General features: G+C 42.2%; 1 protein-coding gene across 1 annotated transcript; it reads right to left on the bottom strand.

Moving 5' to 3' along the window:
• Window positions 1–408: 408 nt before the first annotated feature.
• On the bottom strand, window positions 409–18,119 carry LOC134628182 (laminin subunit beta-3-like). The gene is made up of 22 exons (XM_063474917.1): window positions 18,095–18,119; window positions 17,067–17,221; window positions 14,201–14,315; window positions 10,342–10,415; window positions 10,027–10,218; window positions 9,589–9,652; window positions 9,295–9,488; window positions 8,479–8,599; window positions 7,873–8,061; window positions 7,616–7,771; window positions 7,176–7,369; window positions 6,447–6,543; window positions 4,877–5,237; window positions 4,623–4,774; window positions 4,303–4,514; window positions 3,823–4,029; window positions 3,571–3,715; window positions 3,196–3,403; window positions 2,756–2,897; window positions 2,494–2,670; window positions 933–1,092; window positions 409–548 (listed from the first exon to the last, which is right to left on the bottom strand). Exons 1-22 carry the CDS (start codon window positions 18,117–18,119, stop codon window positions 409–411), a joined length of 3,480 nt encoding a protein of 1,159 aa, XP_063330987.1.
• Between the last annotated feature and the right edge of the window lie 3,579 nt (window positions 18,120–21,698).

The following is a 21,698-nucleotide window of genomic DNA, read 5'->3' as shown; positions in this document are numbered from 1 at the left end:
GCATCTGTACACCACCACTGGGTATTTCAGATAATCAGAGTCTTTCATGCTGTTATTCACCTGTGCAGTAATTACATTGTCTAAAACATAAACTCACAAAATTTTTAATTTGTGAGCTGGTTTTATTGTTTCTAATCTGTCTGTCTGATTTATTTAGATTTTTAATGCCTCTACTTACTTATCTCGGAGCTCATAGTTCTTGTGAACAGCCACTAAATATAAATTTATCATTTGGGATCAAATCTTTCAGCTTTTTAATGAGCAACATGTCGCGTGCAGCCATGAAACTGCCTGTCAGTCAACTGTCCAATTACTTTTGAGTCTTTAAAATAGAGAGTATGTATAAAAATGGTTGTAATTCCTCAGACAGTGTTATATTACAGTTACATACTAACTGCACATGTGAACTCAGCCCTGGCAGGCACTGAGATCGTCAGCTTTCTTACGGAGTTGTGTCAGAAGTGTTTTAAGATCGACATCGAGCTGTTCAAGCTTTGTTGATTTCTGAACTATCTCGTCCTGCAGTCTTTGGATGGAGTCGGCTTTTCCTAGAAGAAAACAAACACAAGGAGCATTACAGGGAGTGGGACACACCGTCTGTGTCAGGACCGTAGAACTGTATTTCTGATATATTTAGTCATTAGAGAGCGCCACACAGAATGTCCACAGAAGCAAAATATTAGATCAGCAGGGGTTAGCTCACGGTAGGAGCACGCAACAACAAAGTTACCTGTAAAAATTCAAACTGAACTGTTGATATGAAAACTTTCATGCTCCCCAAATCACCTACGTTTACATGCTAGTGAAGTAGCTACTTACTAACCTCACAATCAACACTTTATGCTTTGTGACTAAATGTCCTACTTTCTCAGATGAACTGAGGATGCATTGAGTGAATTTTTTTCTTTTAGTGGAAATGTTGGTTGAATTACCGTCTAGAGACTGCAGCATGTTTTTGGTTATGTTAGCCAGAGCTCCAGCATCCTGCTGCAGTTTGTTCAGTCGATCCCCCGCTGGCTCCGTCTCGCCATCTGTCCTGGGAATGTCTTCCTCTTTGAGACGGTCAAGGTGCTTCTCCAAAGTCAACAGGTCCTACAAGTACACACATAATATGGCACTCAGTTGTGGCCTTCTTATTCTTAATCCATAGCGTTTAATATGATGTTGCCAAACCTTTGCTTCAAGGCTTATAGGAAGACTTTCCACAAGGTTCAGGAGTGTGTTTATGGGAATGCTGACCATTCTTCCAGAAGCACATAAGTGAGGTCAAACACTGAAGTTGCACAAGAAAACTCATAGTCTGAGTTTTACTCCTTCTGCACCAAACTCACTCATGCTTGTGTTTATGGACCTTGCTTTGAGCTCTGGTGCACAGACCATCTCCCAAAATAGTCCCAAATGCATTGGCACGCTGAAGCAGGAAGAAGTCCTTCCACTAGAATTAAGGGGCTGAACACAACTCCTGAAAAATAATGGTACACCATAATTCCCCCCAAACCAAACTTTACACTTGGCACAGAATTCCTCTGGCAGTCACCAAACCCTGCTTTAGAGCCTTTGTAGCCTCGTGCTTGACACCACTGCATCCAACGCTTTGCATTGTGCTGGGTGATGTCAGTGTAGGCTGCAGTTGCTCAGCCATAGAAACCCAGTCTGTGAAACTCTCTGTGGACTGTTCATGAGCTAATCTCACGGTCACATGACGTTTGGAGTCCTGTAGTGATGAACTATGTGCTTCAGCCTCTGCTGACCTCACTCTGTGATTGTACATGGCCTACTTCTTCATGGTTGAGTTCCTGTCAGTCGCTTCCATTTTTTAAATACCACTAACATTTGGAATATTTAGCAGTGAGGACATTTCACATCTGGACTGGTTGCACAGGTGACATCGTATCCCAGTAACACGCTGGAGTTCACTCAGCCTCTTAAAGCGACCCGTTCCTTCAGAATTGTTGGTAGAAGCAGTCTGCATATGTGATGCTTCATTTTATACACATGTGGCCATAGAAGTAATTGGAAGACCTGAATTCAATGACCTGGACGGGTGAGGAAATACTTTTGCCAATATAGTGTAAATAGGAGCTAAATAAACCTAGCTACAGTTTAATTTGGCCTACCTGAAATGTGAATTCTTCACTTTTATTTAAATTTGTAATTTTAAAAATATAAACAAATACTGAGAAGAAAACGTTTTCATTAAATGTTAGCGACGATCTGTTACCGAAGATATCCACGATTTTATTCAGCCGCATGAAGAACGACGACCCACAAAGCCCAGAAGCAGTCTGCAACTCAGCGCATTTACAGCTGACTGCACTGCAAAAACACACTATGAGCTTACAAGTGTGCTGACACTCATTATATTCATTTATATTCACGTTTACAGATGACTGAGAAATGCAAATAGAAGCGTACACTGGGTTCTTGTTCTCTCTGCCTTATTAAAGTCGATGCTCGTCTGTCAGTCTAAAGCAGCTACAGCAGATCTTTTACCTGATTTCCAGCAGCTGCTTCTTTATCAGCTTTTTCTGCATTTTCCCGTGCATCTTCAGCCTGCTGACCTCCATCCTGCAGCAGGTCTCTCAGCTCATCCAGCTGGGGTTTCATTGGCTTTATCAGTATTGCTACATCGTCCAGTGCCTTCTCTGCTGGCACCAGCTGGTCTTTGGCCTGTATGAAGAAAACCCATCCAAACTCAGCCTATAAGCAGTTTTTATTGTAATAAATAGACCATTGTTTCATCTGCGCTTTCTACCTTAGTAAGGTTATCATTCAAGGTCTCTATGACATCGATTTTGTCTTGCAATTTGTCTTCCAGCTCAGCAAGGGAAGGGCTCACTGAGCTGAAGCCTGCCAGCAGCCCATCAACATCAGCCTTCACACCCAGTGCTGTGTCCCTGCAACCACAGAAACCATTAGTTTGAAGGACTGATGGGTAAAAACGACAAAAAATAAGGACTGGATTAAAACAGTCTGGAAAAACTAATCTCTGATTAAACGTAAGGCACTAATACTCATATTCATGAAGACATAGACTTTATTAATTCTGCATTAGGGAAATTCACGTGGTATAGCTGTACAAGCATGTGTTCGGTCTCTCGCTCGGTCTGTACAAACAGTGGGAGCAAAGCTGATCATTCTTTAAAAAAAGGAGCATCTTATTCATCAGTTTGACAGTGAAGTGCGAGCATCAACCTGGCATCCTGAGCATCCTGTAGCAGTTTCTTGGCTGCATCTAACTGTGGCTCAGCTTCCTTCAGCACCGCTGTGCTGTCTGGTAGATTGGCTGTCAGCTCCTTCAGCTCCTGCAGCTTCCCTTTAAGCCCTGCCAATCTGGGGGGCAGCTTGGCGTTCAGGATCCAGTCGCTCACCTCCTGGACATGGGTCAGGTTAGCGGATGGGTCTGGACACCAAAACAGGAAAAGCTAGAGTTTAGTACTGGAGCTGGAGTTTACACTGTGGTGGTGTTTAAAGGGGTGATCTCAGCATCACCTTCTGTTACACCCAAAGAAGTTTCACCCTCCATCTCAAAGTGGTTTCACTCATCCAACAGTCCTAAAACAGTCGTACCTGACAGGAAGTCTTTGAGCTCTTTCACAACGCTGCGTGTCTCATTCAGGTCGTCTTCGAGTTCATCTCTGGCCTGCTGCAGCTTACTGGACAGCTTCTCTGTAGACTGCCTCACCTGATTGGTTATCTCCTGTGTTTTCTGCAGCTGTGCACACATTGAAATTGAATAACTACTTGAGATGTGTAAACAGATTAAGAATGACTTGTGTGAATAATAAAACTCATTATTTGTATGTAGCTATAAGAGTCTACCTTCTCTGCAGCATCTGTGATCCTCCCAGAGAGCTTGTCGAGTCCTTCCCTCACATCCTTGGCATCAGCGTCTGCCTTCTTGCTCAGAGGCAGAGCACCCACACACTTTCCCCCCTTTTCACAGGGTGCGTCTCCCCCTGGTGTGCACAAATCTCCAATTTCACACTGGAGAGGTGTGCAGGGCTCGGAGTGAACACTGCCACACACCTGAAAAACAGAGTTAGAGGTGGAGGGCAATGATGATTACTAGTCTGAATGATAGAAAATGAACTTTCCATGCACTCCATCTCAGGACAAACAAGAAAGATTATGATTAACGGCCTGGATTATGCTCACACTGAGAAATATGACACATATGCATATGGATGCTTATTTAAGATAATAATCTTTCAGTTTTACTCATATGCTGCAAGTCAGCTAAACAGTAGATCAAGAAGTTTTTTTTCTGAAACATAAAGCAAGATCAGTCCTGCTAGTTACTTGTTTGGCAACAGGAGTGAGGTTGGGTTGGGAGGCCATGCTGTTGTTCAGTTTGTCCAGATCTCTGGTGTTGGCCGGCTGTACTTTGCTCTGAATGTCCTCAGTTTTTTCTCGGACATCAGTTGATTCCTTTATGGTATTTTTCCCGGCCTCAACTTTTTTGGTGGCATCTGTCGAGTTATCGTTGGCGTTTCTGATGGTGTTAAATGCCCCTGCAAAGACAGGAAAAGTCTACATGAGTGGATTTCACGCTGTTGTGATACAAAAATAGTCATCAGTCACATCTGTAGAATTGCAGTGAATGCTTAGTCTTTTCTGACCTATATTGTTGGGACTGGCAGAGTTCTCTATGGCATCTTTCTTGGCATTGTACACCAGCGTGAAGCTTTCCAGCAGGTCCTGCAGTTTGTCCAGCTCAGAGTCCAGACCAGGAGTTTTTGTCAGGGGTGAAAGGTCATTATCAACCTGGTACCTGGAGATGATATTATCAATGAAAAAACAGTGTAAGGTGATTGAATTTAAGGGTGATTCGTATTTGTTAAACCTAGAATTAAGTTCTTCAGCAGTTTCCCACCTGAGCTTCTTCAGCTCAGAAAGAGCATCACGTGTATCAGTGGTGGGTGAGAAGGACATGGAGTTCTGGATGAATTTCAAAGTGGCCTCCAGGTCACTGATGCGGGGCCCAAAGTCAGCGCCGCCTCCAGACTGAGACGGTAATCTGGAAGCAAGTCTCAACAGGACCAAGCTGAGATTCTTTTGCTGAGCGTTTAGGCTGAAGAAGCAGGAGGGACACATCTCACAGTCAGGGAAGGAGTCGCAGCGGTCACGACTGCAGGAGTCGCAGCGAGCTCCAGAGACGCCCGGTCGGCACAAACAGACTCCCGACTGCTTGTCACAAACTCCTGGGAGGGTTCCATCGGCATCACAGTCACAGGCTAAGACAGAGGATGGTCATACAGATCGGTTACAAAGCGTTTTTCAAAATGGAAATGTTGTAGACATTCAGCCATGCTCACAGGGCTTACATCAAATTCTTTTTAAATTTGGGCTTTTAATGATTTCTTTGAACTCTTCTTTTTTCTCGGGTGGATCGATTGTGTTTCATTGTCCTGCTGTAACACCAAGTCGTGTCCAAGATTCAACCGTTCTATTGATTTGAGGTGAATTTGAATACCTTTTAGACTTTTATCTACTTTGTACAATCTAACAATACCACTGACAGTGAAGTAGCCCCAGAGTATGATGACAGTTGGTTCAGTGTTCTTTGGTTTGAGCGTCTCACCCCTCCAAACATATGTCATTGTAACCAGTCACAAGCTCAATCTTTGTCTCATTTGACCAAACACCTTTTTACCAGAAGGCATTTGGCTGAACCGTGTGGGCAGCCGTGTGGGCAACCGTGTGGGAATGCCAGTTAAACTCGAGTCCATCTTCAGTGAGAACTTCAGTGGCTTTGCTGTGGACAGTGATGACAGTGTACCAGCAGCTTCCAGTTGGCAGCAGGCTTGAGGCTTGGTGGTTCCTGGATTATTACTGAACATCCTAATTTCCCCTCATGTAATCTGCAGTTGTTTAGAAATAAGTCCAGCAGACCTCCCCAAGTTGTGCAGATCTATAACTCTCCTTATTATGTCTTCACTGAATTCCTGAGACTTTCCTCTTGTTCTTGGTCAGTTCATGATCACTAACTAAGTCCTGGCCTTGTCAAGTAAAACACTGCCAGCACCACATATTAAAAGATACGAGTGAATGTATGTAAATATATCTATCAGCCTGTTTGTATCATTTTGACCATACATGGATCTGAGAACGAACTTATTTTTAAGTTATTAAAGATGTATACTGTGCAATCATTTCATCTTGGAAAAAGAACTGTTCAAAGAAATCATTGAAAGTCAACAACTACCATAAAAATGACAGGCTGTTCACATCTTTGTAAGTGAACACACTTTGAAATTCAGCAGTCCATGCTGAATTTCAAAGTGTGCATGGATTAGCATGCTTCCCAGCATGCTAATCCATGCTGGGAGGAGGTAGAGTTTTCTCTCTACCTTACAATATTTTACCATTACCCTTGTTGTGATCTGGCACTATATAAATGATACTGAACTGAAAGAAAACTCCAGAACGAGTGGTGGACTTACGCTGGCAGCCTTTCAGGGGGTCTCCGTACGTGTTATCAGGGCATTCTGTACATGTTCGGCCTCCAAAGCCTGATCTGCACTGACACTGACCAGTCAGCTGAACAAAAACAAGATCATTTCATTATTTTCCAGAGAAGACAAATGAACTCGATATAATCTGTGATGATGATACAAAGACAGAATATTTGCATCCTCGCTACGATCATGTCTCATACCAACACCAGTAAGTCACACCAGGTGTAAACAACTTTTCAACTGTAATTTTCAGGAGTGAATTCAAAGTGAAGATAAACATAACATGGTTAGTCTTTGTAGGCTCTCGGTCATCCAGGACTGGGAAAATTCACTTTTTAGCTACATAAACAAACAGTTGTAGACGACATTTGAGGATCATTAATAAATTTACCTTTCGCCTCTGTCAGTGCGCCCCAGGGCGGCTGTGGCTACAATGTAGCTTGCCATCACCAGTGTGTGAATGTGTGTGTGAATGACTGAATGTAGTGTAAAGCACTTTGGGGTCCTTAGGGACTAAGTAAAGCGCTATACAAATACAGGCCATTTACCATTTAATGAATCTTTAATTCAATTAATAACTATATTGTAAATGCTTTAAAAACAAACACACTTTTGACTGCTCTGGATGGAAACAGCTGGATACACACATCTTATGTCTTAGGCTCCAGCATTACAGCAGCTGATGGATCTCACCGAAAGGCCTTTGGGTCATACCTGATCACAGGAATCAGTGGTTGATCTGGTGGCATCACAGCCGCAGGGTTTGCAGGTTTCTGACATGTTTGGCTTCCAGTAGCCTTTCACACACACGTTGCAGGTAATGCCGTGGAAGTGGGGACGACAGAGACACTGGCCAGTCGACGGATCACAGACATCTGAGAGGGAGCCGTGTGGAGAACAGGAACACTCTAGAAAAGAGCAGAGTCTGATGGAGATCTGCATGCTTCAAACATTACATTAAATGATACTAATATTAACATCTGTATTCTTACAGTATTGATATAAAGTACTATATGAACATCAGTGAAAATTAATATATTTTACAGGCTTTTAATTAGTTTCAGTAAAAGTATAACAATAAAAGAAAAGAGTTCCATGTTTACTGAGGTGCAGTACCAAGCTAAGCTTCGATGTGTAGGTGTTAGGTGACTCACTAGTGCAGCCCTGAGGGTTGGAGGAACTCAGACCGTAGTATCCTGTCTTGCAGCGGTCACAGCGGGGACCCTCTACATTCACTTTGCATTGACAGGATCCTGTGCTGTCATCACAGCGGCCGCCGTTCACTGTCCCCTCGGCACTGCAGATACAGCCTGGCGCCAAATACATCAACACGGTTTATCCACAAACGCTCAGTGTGACCTCTGCAGTCAGAAACGTGGTACACAGAGATGTTAGGAGGGATTTCACTTACGTATGCAGGCATCAGGACGATCCATTCGACTGCGGGGGTTTGGCTGGTATCCTGGAGCGCACTGGTCACACTTTGGCCCTGTGGTGTGGTGCATACAATTTTCACACACACCTCCACTCCTCTGTCCACTGGCCTCATACACCGCCCAATCAAACCGGCAGCGCTGTGCGTGGTTGTTACACTCACAACCTGAGGACAAGACAAAAGGGTGGGATAATATACCCAGATAATTAAAATGAAGAAATTTAGGGATTAATAACCTTATCTATACTTTTTCATAAGCTGGGCTTTGGTCTGTGGTGAGCCAGTACGCACATATTCTTATTATTTACCTTTAAATACATCTCACAAATTATTACAGCTAGAGATTACAAGAGAGATTACATCGAGCGGGAGGATGTGGCCGTGGCCAGGGAGAAAGAGCTCCAGGTTTCTCTGTTTAGACCTCTGCTCCCCTGACGGGAACTCGGATATTTTGATCCTTTGAAATAATTTATGTCACACAAAATTTAAACACACGCACGCACGCACACGCACACACACACACACACACACACACACACACACACACAGAGTTTAGATTAAAGAGTCTGTAGCAGGTCCTACGTTTGCAGGCATGAGTGTTGCCTTCCTCTGCAGGTCTCCAGGGCAAATCATTGTAGAGATCAGCACAGCGCTCACAGTTCACACCTGCTGTGTTATGCTGGCAGTCACACTGTGCGTTCACCTGCCAAGATCAATGAGCAGATCAACAAACTGGACCAACACTATGTCGTCACGCTAGGAATAAGCTGATGGCGATAAAAGTCTATTTTCACAAGCACACCCGAATACTTAAATGATCACTACATGCACACATCACCACAAGCCAAAGTACGATCAGGAATCCTCACATCCGTCAGCGTGTCCACGGGGGAAACAATCTCCACATTACATATGAAAAACCACACCAAGGAAAACCAAAAGAAGGAAATAAGGTCTCCAAAAGTGTGGCGTCATTTTTTTATTTTCCCTGCAGACGTGCTGATGGATGTCAGGTTTTCCCTGAGCTGGATAGCTGGTCGAGGAAGTGGATGGATGGATGAATTTCCAGTGACACAGTGAATAGTTAGGAACGTACATCCAGTTAAAGCAAGAACGTCTCTGTAATATTAAAATTGTTTTAGAGGCTTTCCACTATAATAATTTTGGTTGATGTGTGTTTTGTAGCTGTGTTGCTGATGATCCTCACTGTGCAAAAGAACCTGCTTCTATCATACAACACAATGGCATCCTGACATAACACAGAGTAACCATTAGGAGCTTACAGCAGGACTTCTGTATTAAATCAACAAATAAAGTGATCTGACTTTATTTGCTTACTGTAAACCTTTCGAATGACTACCTGGGACCATGAAAGGGTAAAATGCCCTGCATACAGACCTGTATAGTACTGGGCACAAGGTTACTGCTGTATCCTTGTGGCAGACATCGGTTAGCATGTCCATGGCACATACAGCTGCCCATCACCTTCATCTCTTTCAGGGCGTAAAACCTACTGAGGCTCCTGCCTGGCAGATGAGGCACATCACCCAGCTCTGTGAATCTCACCCTCAGCCCTGTTAACCCAGACACATCTGTAGACAAAATAGTTATGAGTCACTGAACTACACACTTAAACTGGATGCAAAGGCCAGTGTTGATCCATGGAACTGTTAAGGATGTTATAAAACTCACCTTCAATCTTTTGGCTTTTGGGAGCAGCGACGTAAGCGTATTGACGTAAAGGACTGTACTCAATCTGGGGAAGTGAAATGCATATATATTAATTCTGTACACACATAGAATATCTTACATTGTTGCAATACTGCATTACATTTATTAGAAACCTTTTGTTGATGCATTCCCACTCAGAAACAGTCTGGTATGCTATGTATTTGTCTATTTATAAAGGATGAATCAAATATAAAAATAAGATCTATACACTTTAAATATAAATGAATAAAAATAAAAATAAGAAACAGAATTTTTTCGGTTCTGTTTCAGGACTAAATGATGTATTTAAGGATGTACTTATATGTAAATGTATAAAAAAGAAACGAAGAGGAAACATCATCATTTGGCAAAAATGAAGGTGAAATAATTATTCCGGAGCAACAGCAATTTCTCCCTTACTGTGTGATCTTTATATGGATTTGTGTCTGTAGGGGGCAGTGTGTAGCAGTATGTCTGGTCCATGGCAAGAGGAACTCTTGTGGGTACGCTGGGAAATGCTTTTTGACAGTTTGTTGCCATGTAGAGGGTGGGCTGCCATGTTTTGCCGTTGTCCAGTGTCCTCTCTATGACCAAGGCACTGGGACGAGGACCCTGCAGAGAAAAATCCCCAGCAAAATAAAGCAAAGTAGCATACACTCTACAAAAAGTTTCTGAGTCAAATCATATGGATGCATAGAACATTCATTAAGCTAGAAAGGACAGACTGTGTCATACCTTGAAGCTGAGCATCAGATTGTCAAGCTGGAACAGATTGTTGAGGTTGAGCTGAAGAGTAACTGGACTCGTCTCTGCAGGAACAGAAAGCAGAGCAGTAATGAAGCTCATGTGTAAGCTCAATAACAAAGATCTGTAATCAGTCGTCTCCGGCTGTTCTCTACATCACTACCGCTTTCCCACACTGTCAGTCCCAATACTGTCATAATTACTCTAGTCCAATCATCTTCCTGCCCACCTTCTTTCACCTCTTTTTGTCCTTTTATGCTCAATCATCCAGGTAAGGGAGTTCCAAAAAAGTTGATTCTGTTCATCTGGACGTAGTGTTTTCAGGTCGAGTAACGTTTTGTAACTCATCCAGGGGACTTCTTCAGTTTGAGCTGACTGCAGGTTTCCCACCCTTATAAACAGTACATTTGCATAATGACAGAAACCAGCACCAGTGAGTGACAATGGGCTGTGAGATCAGTTTCATTATCATTAATATGCCGTACCATTCATAGAGCCCTTAGCTCAGGAGGTAGAGCAAGTCACCTACTCAACTGGAAGTTTGGTGGTTCGATCCCAGTCTGTTCCAGTCTGCATGCCAAATATCCTTGGGCAAGATTTTAACCCTCCGATGCATCCATCAGAGCATGTAAATGTTAGATAGATACTTACCCAGAAAGAGCATAAAAAACAGGGTGAATGAAGCAAGTTGTGTAAAGTGCTTTGAGTGTTTAGATGAAGTAGAAAAACGCTATATAATAACCAGTCCATTAACCATGAGTCCCATTCACAGAGAGTTGGGGAATGGCTGCAATCACAGCATTGTAAGATGGTGACAGATGTACCCTTAGGCCCCCTCCTCGATTCAGAGATGGTCTTTCCCTTTTCACGTAAATGTCCTCCTTGACTCCGCCCTCAAACCAGCGTTCCTCCCTGTCCAGGATGTGTACATCCTCATCATTGAAAGAGTGTCCACTGGCCTGTAGGTGTAAATAGACTGCAGAGTCCTGGCCTGACGAGGTGGCTCTTCTGTGTTGTGCCATCCTCTTAGCCAGAGGTTGTTTGGTTTCCCCGATGTATAAATCCTGGCAATCCTCCTGGCACTTAACAGCGTACACTATGTTACTGGATGATAGGGTGTGGCTAAATATTGGTGGATCTTATGTGAGTGGATATCCAGGGAGGAGAGGTGGAGACGGGTGGGCACTTGACAGGGTATGAACTGGAATGCCTGGAAGTGTTTTGGGTCCTGTATAGGGATCATGGGCCCTGCCAGTCAATAGCAACTACAATAGGCTTCATGACTGAACTTGACGTTCCTTATTTCTTGCTAATAGGAGACATAGTTTTCAATTCAAATATAATGCACTTTCACTCTATAGCGCCAAATGACCCCCTATGAGCAAACACATGGTAACAGTGGAAAGAAAAAACTCCCTTTAAACAGAAAGAAACTGTTAAAAGGGAGTTAACAACCGGCCATGACCGACTGAGTTTAAACAGAAGGAGGTAGGACAAAAAACACACTGTAGGAGAATGCACTGTTATCTAATGATTAACTGCAAAGTGGTCTAAAAACACATAGTAAGTGAAATGAGTTGAGTGAAGAAGAAATGCTCTGGAGATTCAGAGTGAAGGCTCAGGGTCACCTGATCCAACCCTAACTTTGTGAAAACAAAAAAAAGGAAAGGTTTAAGCCTAATCTTAAAAATAGAGAGGGGGGCTGTCTCCTGATTGCAAGCAGTTAGTAGATGGCTCTATCTCCTGAGCAACAGCCAAGTACAGCCAGCTGATATTCAAGTGTTACAATCACTTCGATGGCCACAAGGTGCATGTTGGTCATGGGAGTGGCAATCAAGATGCAATCAAGCCCTTAGTAATGGAGATCACTCTACAAACATTTGTGAATTAATGGGTTGCGTTCAGGAGCTCAGTGAATTCCAGCATGATACTGGGATTAGGGGTGGGTTTTAATAATCGATTCATCGATTAAAATCGATTCTGGCTTGGATAATGTGAAATCGATTCATTAAAATCCTGAATCGATTTTTTAATATAAATTTATTTTGCCCGAAACGCCAGAATCTCAGGTTAAACCTCACAAAATTTCAACAACCACCAAACAGCTAAGACAGTAAATGAGAGCAGGTACACGGATTCTGCACAAAGACGTAAACACACAGTGCCGGACCCGCGGATCAGAATCAGTGAGATGTCGCCTTTCTCACCCGACGGGCGCTGCAGCTTTAAGCGGCTGCGCGCGCTCCCGCGGACGGCAATCACTTTCTGGCAGACAATCACTTTTTGGCAGACAATCACTTTTTGGCACAACAACTGCACGGACACGGTCGGGGCTGAAAGCCGACAGCTCGCTGATTCTGATGTTTCGGCGGGTCCGCGCTTTGTGTTCACGTCCTTTTTGCGCTGATTCTAAAGCTGTTAGTTTGATCTCTCTCCGAACAATATTGACCGAACCAGCAGCAAAAGAAGATCCAAACTACGCTTCACATAAACATCGTCATGGATTCACTCTGACTTTTACTGTTTTGCTTCCACCACGATAAAATCACACGTCATGCACAGCTCTCTCTCTCTCTCTCTCTCTCTCTCTCTGTACTTCAAGAACAGTTTCCCGTCTAAAAATCTGTTTTCTGCATTATTCGCTTGCTTGTTACGCACAAGTCTACTGTTGTTTACAGCGCTGTTGACCGCGCTTTTTTTCCCTTTTACTTACTTCCGAAAAGAAAACCTCATTTCTGCCGTTCAATACTGAACAAATTTAAACTTTTTAAAATTATGCAAAATGCAAAACGCTTAGCCGTGTCTCTAATAAAACCGCTGTAACGTCAGAGGTAACGTTCATATGTTGATTAATGGTTTTCTTTTGTTTTTGATGTACTGCAGAATATTTTTATAAAATCCCAGGCCAGGAAAACCACCTTCATGTTTTTCTGTGTTTTATCTTCAGCTACTTTGACACAAAGGCATCTGCTGTGACGCTCACACCTTTGATAAAGTCTTGCGTGTGTCAGCTTCCTTTTTATAGATACAAAAATATGTAAATGTACTGATCTGAATTATAATATTTCTGACTGTCAAAATTTCCCAGATTCAAATCGAATTTAATTGAATCGAATCGAATCGAATCGTGGATCGAATCGATTAGGGACCTTGTGAATTGGAAACGAATCGATTCTAGAAATCAGTGACGATACCCAGCCCTAACTGGGATGTATGCTACTTGTAGAACAAGTCCACACATGAAATTTCCTTTCCACACTCAACTGTTTGTGGTTGAGTTTGTGTCAAAGTTTCTCTTATATTACTGCTCAGTGTAGACCACGTAAAATCACAGAGCGGGGTAAGTGAATCATGAGGAGTATAGTGCACAGAGTTGCCAAATTGCTGCAGAGTCAATTGCTACAGACCTCCAAACTTCACGTAGTCTTCACATTAGCTCAAGAGAGCATAGAGAGCTTAATGGAACGGTTTCCATGGCTGAGCAGTTGCATCCAAGCCTGACATCACTGAGCACCACAGAAAGTGTTGGATGCAGTGGTGTCAAGCACGAAACCACTGGATGCTTCAGAGAAGAGTTCTCTGGAGTGACAAATCACGCTTCTGCGTCTGGCAATGCTCCCAACTTTGAGAGAACACTTCGGGGATGCCCGTTCCTTTGCCATCATGACTGCTCATAAAGACATGAACGAGCTAGGTTGGTGCAGAGGATCTTGATGGGCCTATTTATTAAGAATGGGTCAACACTCAAGTTCACACGCATGTGAAGGCAGATTAGTACTTTTGTCAGTATAGTGTATTAGTTGTATTATGCATTAGTCCTTCTGTATGACTGCTTGCTTTCATCCCCCACCTTTCTTAGACTGCCACCATCTGTCTGGCCCTGAGGTGGACACAACATCCTGGACAGTGTGGGCCAGCTGACTGTTTGGGTTCTTGGAGTCACACGGACAACATTTCATCTTCCTCTGAAAGAATAAAAACACAAAGACATAAATCAAACCTTTTGTTTTCCCACGAGAGATTCAGTGTAATGTGTGATGGAAGGACAGTGTGCCAATGAGCTGACCCTGAACTCAAGACCAGTGACTGGCCTCTGAATCCTCTGCTGTGCCACATAAGCTGGGTCACTGATCAGGTAACAGTGAATTTCTAATAGTTCTAGCACTGAACCTTTGCCCCATTAAAAGCTTAGTAAAACACAACACAGTTTATTTACTATATTGAATTAAATTTTCAGTCATCTGAACATTTTCTCACTGACAGCTCGCACCACTGATTTCAGCAGTCAGTATTTATTAACACATCTCAGGAGGGATGGTGTCCCTTTACAGAAACTCTCTGAAGCTTTTCTTTAGAGGCGGCTTGGCTGCTGATTGGCAAATGAAGGTTCAACTCCCTCTAAAGATTTTATATAGACTTGAGGTCTGGAGATTGGCCGGGCCATGGGACCGTGGGTTCAGGGGGCGGTGCCAGGGGAGACTGGCTGACACAGCTGGCAGTCAGCACTCTAATGCTGCCTTCTCTATTTAAGCAGCACGCTGGGAGGACAGAGGGAGGAGAGCGAACAGAGTGCAGTGCAAGCAGTCAGGAGAAGGCTGGAAAGCACCGTGCTAATAAACATTCACTAATCTGCAATGCTGAGTGTACTGGGTCCTTATATTACAATAACCATAATGTTCTTCTTCCTTAGCCACTTGTTAGTGTCCTTGGTCAGATGCTTTGGGTCATTGTCACTGGAGGACTCATCCACGACCTCATCTCCAGTGACCTGGCTGAACATTCAAGATTTTTGGGTACATGCATGGCCCCATCCATCGGCCCTCAATGCAGTGACATTGTTCTCTACCATTAGCATAAAAACAGCCCCAACGCATGTTTCCACCTCTATGCTCGACTGTGGACATGGTGGGTTTTTCTTAGCACAACTTGAGTTGATGGCAAAGTTTTTGGGTTTGGTTTCATCTGACTACAGCATCATTTAGATGTTCACTGGCAAACTTAAGATGGACACATGGGAGCAGGAATGTGAGTGTTAGTACTTCATGCACATATCATTTATTTGCAGGAAACCTGTCTTGGAGAAATAGACAGTATCGCTAAGATGGGTTGGGAAGTGTCTTTCATCCTTTTCCAGCAAATTTAAAGATGTTGCTGCCCCTATTCATAGAAATATTCCCTTAATTCACATTAAAACAGCCTCGGACTCTGCTGGCAGCTTTATAATTGTCTGGGGGCACGTTTATGATGCAAAGATGGCTCTTGTAAATATGTATAGTTAAATATGTCTTTGAACGTTGGTCTCTTCTAATCTTTTCAGTTCCCTCTGGGATCAGCACTACCTAAATGAATGTGTTTCCATGCTTTTCATATGTGTTTAAATTCATCCTGATCTTGCTTCTTCTCGCTTTTTTTCTAGAGGTAGGCAGTCTTATTTAGGATGTTATTTGGAACAAGAAGCCTCCTAAGGCTGTGCCGCTGAGCCTTACAGAGGCCCAGGGTTACCTAATCTCTTGTATTTTGGGGCAACAAATATGAGGAGCCTGAGTTATTGAGTTGGATATGAAGAGTTCCCTCTATGATGGCTGCTTATGGAAGCGAATTCGGCTCATACGCTGTCTTTGAATGCCACACTGTGCTCACCTCTTCACTCTTCCACCTTGACTTACACAAAGAACACGATCGTGGCCTCCTGTCCACCCTCTGCCGGGCCTTTTCACAAACCATAGCTTTTCTCATCCTTCATTAGATAACACCTTGTCTACTTGGGCTAGATTTGGGGACTTGTTTATTCTGTATTTGCTTCTTCTCAGCAGTTAGTGAGCAGAGTTTTGCTTACTTCAAGTACCTTCAGCTTCGACACTTTTTCTGCAGCTCTTTTTCATTAGATACAAAATCTGACACCTCCAGCAGTAAAGCGGCATTCCTGGCTAGATCGGACTTGTTTTCTCTGATGACGCCGAAGGCTTTCATCGTCATGTGTGCGTCTTTGTGTGAGCGCTGAAGTACAAGGATACATTTAAATGGATGAACAGAGGACCACGCCTAAGACAGTTATTAACTCCCTGAGGCTAATCCAACATTGCCCATACTGTGATCTATGAAGGTAACATCAACACAATGGCATCCTAAGTCTCTATGTTTATTTGTATATATTTTCTGTGTTTGTAGTGCCAGTGTCCTGTGCTGCCTTATCCCCACGCTCTGTGTTGTCTTTTCTTTTCTTCTTAGTTTATGTGTTTCACTTGGTTTTACTTCCTGTTTTTGTGTTTTTTGATCAGTTGCTATTGTCTTTCCCTGCCCTCACGGGTTGCACATGAATCTCATTTGTCCTCCTGTCTGTCACCTCTTCTATCAGTCAGCAGTTCTGGTTTGCACTGGTTTAGTTTGTGTACATTTCTGTTCCCTGCCTCTGTGCCTGTTTTCTGGAAGCCAGAGACACTCTGAGTGATTTTGTATTTTCCACTTTTGTTCTGTCAATCCGATAATGTCACATATGACATTGTTGAATTGAAGCTGCTGCTTCTTCTTTGCAATTTTTGTTTTCTCTAAATCAAAAACTAAAGCTGAATTTTTGGATATTTTACCTGAAACTCTCTTAAACTGGAGTATCCTTTAGCTGCAGAGATATGCCTGGAAGTTCTCACTTGTTTGTTAAAGGGTGATATAAGTAGTGGCACAAACTTTCCATTCGCTCACACAGGAAAGCACGCTCTTACCTGTTGGTACGGGGTACAGAAGACCTCTGAGCCAGTGAGGCCACAGGTAGATGAAGCCTGAAGTTGGTGAGCCCTGCCAAGGAGCAAGTCATCTGTGGGTGGGTAGCATGCCCCCCATGAGCAGTCATTTTGGGCGTGTGACAGTATGGCTGAGGCTGTTAGGAGGAGGGCAGAATGTGTACAGATATGAATACAACACACCTAACTCTAAGCTTTCTGAGGCTCTCAAAAACTTCTTTCTTTATTATTAACTGCTGTTCAAAATACATCTAAAATACTGAGTAACCTACAATAAAACTGTTAAATGAGTGTCACGCTGCGTTTGAAGCAGTAACAGAGATGTTGGTCTGCAGCTATCGTACTGTCTATTTTCAGGCCAAAGGCCGTCGTTCTAAGGGACAAAACAACCCACAGCTGTGTACTGGTCAGATGAAACCACGTACATGAAGCACATTGATGTTTGATTAACCCATATGGAACAGATATATATAAATCTTATAAAGTTTGTATCTGTCTTGTGTGAAACTTGTATGAAAAGCATACAAGAGTGAAAACAGATATAAGATCCCTTGAAAAATTATATAAATGAAACTTGTATGTTTTGGATACTTACTAAAACAATGTATGAAAGTAATGAGAAAGTGGCCACTTTCATGAGTAAATCATATAAGTTTTTACTATTTCTTTTCCATATGGGAAGGTTTACTTAGAATAGGTAAAATTATAAATGCATCTCCACATTAACCTGGTTATTCTTAAAGATGTACTGCAGCTCTACACAGTAGTTATAGGCTGTGTTTGTATCTTCTTACAGGATTTCATGACAGATACCAACATGTCTAACATCACATATTTCACTGCTACAGCTTACTTCCACCTCTTTAGTTAGTAAATAAAAAAGCTGAAGGCTTTCTATTTCAGGGTGTTTAGGAATGCTAACATGTGGCGTACAAAACTGAAACTAACGTCACAAACTCAGTGAACAGGAAATAAAGCAATAAAGCAGCAGTGAAAATGGGAAATCTCACCAGCCAGTAGTAAAAGTATTCTCATGTTGTGTTCCTCCTGTGAAAACCTCCAGAAGAAATAGGAGCAGCTGTCGGCAAACAAATACAGAAGACAGCTGTGCTCGGGAGTTCAGCTCTGCTGTGTAAAGTCGTGCACTGCTTCGTGTTGCTGCCTTAAAAACTGTTTCTCACCTGGATAGTGTGATACAGCGTGTGTCAGAGTCACGCCCTGCACCACCACTCCCTCCACTCATGAATCAGCACACACTCACAGAGCCAGACACACACTCAATGAAAGTAGTCATTACTCATTTTCATTTAATTTATACATTAATAATAATAATAATTAATATTTATTAATTATCAAGTAATAAATAAAACTGACTTCAGGTGAAAGCTAAAAGTAGCAAATGCATTCTTTGTTTGTAAAGTTTGTGCAGCTATTGGAGCTGATAGGATGAAATATTAAAACGAATCATTGTTCAGACTCCATTACCTGCATTTCAGTTTGGTTTTTAATTAATTTAATTAAATATTTACAAGTTAATTCAGTGTCCTCTGCTACTTTGTGTTTAGTTCTCATGTCTGGCTGTAAACATGTAGGCTTGAGTGAAGGGTGATGATGACTAAAGTACCAGGACAGGGTATGGACATGGACATGGCAGCTTGCAGTCATTCGGTCAGTTCTCCTCTGTGTAGCCTGACAGTTCAAAGCTGAGCAGCCTGGGTCGTGCAGTAGGGTTACCATCCTAAGCAGCGTTTGCATGGCTGTGTGTTAACTGCTATGTGCTCTGTCCTGTGAATCATCACTGTGTAGAAAGAAACAATAGCCTGAGGCCAGGTGAACATACACCGTGTGCTTTTCTTCATAGCCTCAGACACACTGACTAATGCTAACTGCAGGGTGTGTTTTCTGACAAATCACAGACGCACACTTCAGACAAGCGTCGTCATGCCTGGACAGTTGCTATGGTTCTTTTGTTGGTAACCAGAAGGTTTTATATCTACATCAATCCCAGCCTTAGTTACAGCAAGACGTTTCAACAAGTCCTCCAATCCAGACAACAATGTCAGTCTGGAGCGGAGGACTACCCACAAGGCCCATAAGGGCATTTCCAAAATGAGCTACATGTGGCAAGAAGCAGTGTAACTGACACTGTGATGTAAACTGCACGACACTTTTTTTGATGTTTGAGCTGTTCTTGTGGTGGCATCTAACACATTTAGTGCCCGTACACTTCAGTGTAACGAGATGGCGTGCCGACCTTTGATTAACAATACTGTAATAAAACGTATTTACATTAAACAGGCAACACTGACACCACAGGTGTTCAGAGGCTCAGAATGATCAAAATATTGGCACACTCCTAAACACCAGTAATATAAGTGCTTCCTTAATATGTTATAAAACTTATTTTATAAATACTTATAAAATAAGTTTTATAAATACTTATTTTATAAGCTTTTATATGCTTGAAATACTCATTTAACTAATGAGTATTTCAAGCAAATACTCATTAGCTAAGTATTTTGTGTGACCTCGTATAAAGTGACTATTTTTGCCTTATAAGGCATGTTTAAATAAAAATGAAAATACCTCACGCCTTCAACAAGTCGAAGCTTCAAAGCAGAAAAATGACTCAAAGTGTCAGTGATCGTCACAACAGACAAACCACAGAGAAACACAGTGTTCTTATTTAACGTCTGAAATGTATTTAGGAGCAGAGTCTAAGTTTGTCACAGGAAATTATGGAGGAAAGACACACTGAGCAGCTGGAGCCACAGGATAGTTTAACTTAAATATACTGAAGCTCCTTCAAAATAAAATATGAATATGAATGAATATTTCACAGAGATTCACAAACAAGTGTAAGAACCATAAAGTGCCAACTGAATTATGTGCCCCAGATGTGGTGCGAGTGAGTGTTTATTTACAAGTGACCAAAGTGGCAAAACAGGGAATGAGGAACGAGAAGCTATCAGATCCTATACTGGGAAACTAATGAGCAAACCTGAACTTATAATGAAACGGGATGAAGAGCAGAGCACCGCAGAACCAAGAACAAAACACCATCAAACTCAGACGAGCCGACAAAGAACACAGACCGACACCCACTATATACACACACACAAGGTAATCAGGTAATGACACACAGGAGGGAAGCACAGCTGACTCACAAGACGACAGGAAGATACAAGCATAACACAATGATAACAGACACAGACCTTCAAAGTAAAACAGGAAATTCACAAACACAAACTCAGGGACACGAACAAAGCACCGGGGGGACGACACAGGAAACAAACCTTAGAACTGGAAACCCTGAGAATGAAACCTACATACTAATAAAGATAACCATGAGGAAATGAAACATCAAATCAGATAATAATAATAACTATAATGCCAAACACAAAACGCTGGGTCAGCGACCCAGCACCATGCCAATATCTTCCTCGGGTTAATCAGCATACATCAACTGGTGCATTAAAAGTACACATGCAGCAGTTATTTTAATCGTACTGCATATTATTATTAGTGTTGTTGTTGTTGTTAGCACTGATGGTGCATCGCAGGTTTTCATGTTTTCTTGTCATGTACAGATAAACAGTGTAGCCACATTTACCCATGATGAAATTCTTTGGCTCGTGCTCCTCAGCTTTACATGAGCATATAGAGAGTGTGCAGTTATATTAAGAGGAAAATAACAGGAAAATAATAGTAATAATAATAATTAATAAAGAAAAAACAATATACTAAAGTATTAAATATTTAGATAATTTAAGACAATTGTTGGTATTTACAGTTTGTGCAAAAACCTGTCCAAGGAGCATTTAAGTAGCATTAGTTGAAGTGATAGTGTATTAATAATAATAATAAAAAAAGAAAGAAATCAAACAAACAAGGAAAACCCCGTAGAAACTTGGGTAGGGGGTAGCAGGGCAGCCAAGTTAGCGTCACATTACTGACATGGGTATCAGTGCATCAACATAAAAAGTGGTATGGTTCATAGAAAATCACACCTCACAGCCTTAACATATTCTGTCCATTTATACCATATTCTGTCATTCTTTCTGCACTTTAAGAAAGAATGACAATTTTTCCATTGTATAGATCTCCTGTACAGAATATGTCCAGTGTTCAGTCGTTGGTGGTTCAGGCTTGAGCCATATCCTTGTGAGGGCGTTTTTACTCGTGGCCAAAACGATATACAAAAGTCTTTTATCATTAGAGTTCAATTTACACAGAAATATGGTCTCAAACGTTAAAGACAAAACAAATGAAAAAACATTTTGTAGTTGTTCATGAACTAGAGACCAATATTGGCGACTAACTTGGCAGTCCCAAAAGTAAAAGGCCTGCTTCTCATATAGCGCTTTTCTATTCTCCTGCAGTACTCAAAGCGCTCGATACAACGTGCTGCGTTCACCCAATCACACAAGCACTGTTATCTGTACTTTCTCACTGTCATTCATACACATTCACTGATGGATGCATCAGCGAGCAAGTTGGGGTTAGTATCTTGCCCAAGGATATCTGACATGCAAACTGGGGGAGCGAGGGATCGAACCCCCAACCTTCCAGTTAGCAGCTGACCTGCTCTACCTCCTGAGCTACAGCCAGCCC

The sequence above is a fragment of the Pelmatolapia mariae genome, linkage group LG5 (assembly GCF_036321145.2).
Source record: "Pelmatolapia mariae isolate MD_Pm_ZW linkage group LG5, Pm_UMD_F_2, whole genome shotgun sequence".
NCBI lineage: Eukaryota > Metazoa > Chordata > Actinopteri > Cichliformes > Cichlidae > Pelmatolapia > Pelmatolapia mariae.
This window is presented reverse-complemented; position numbering and strand designations above follow the sequence as displayed.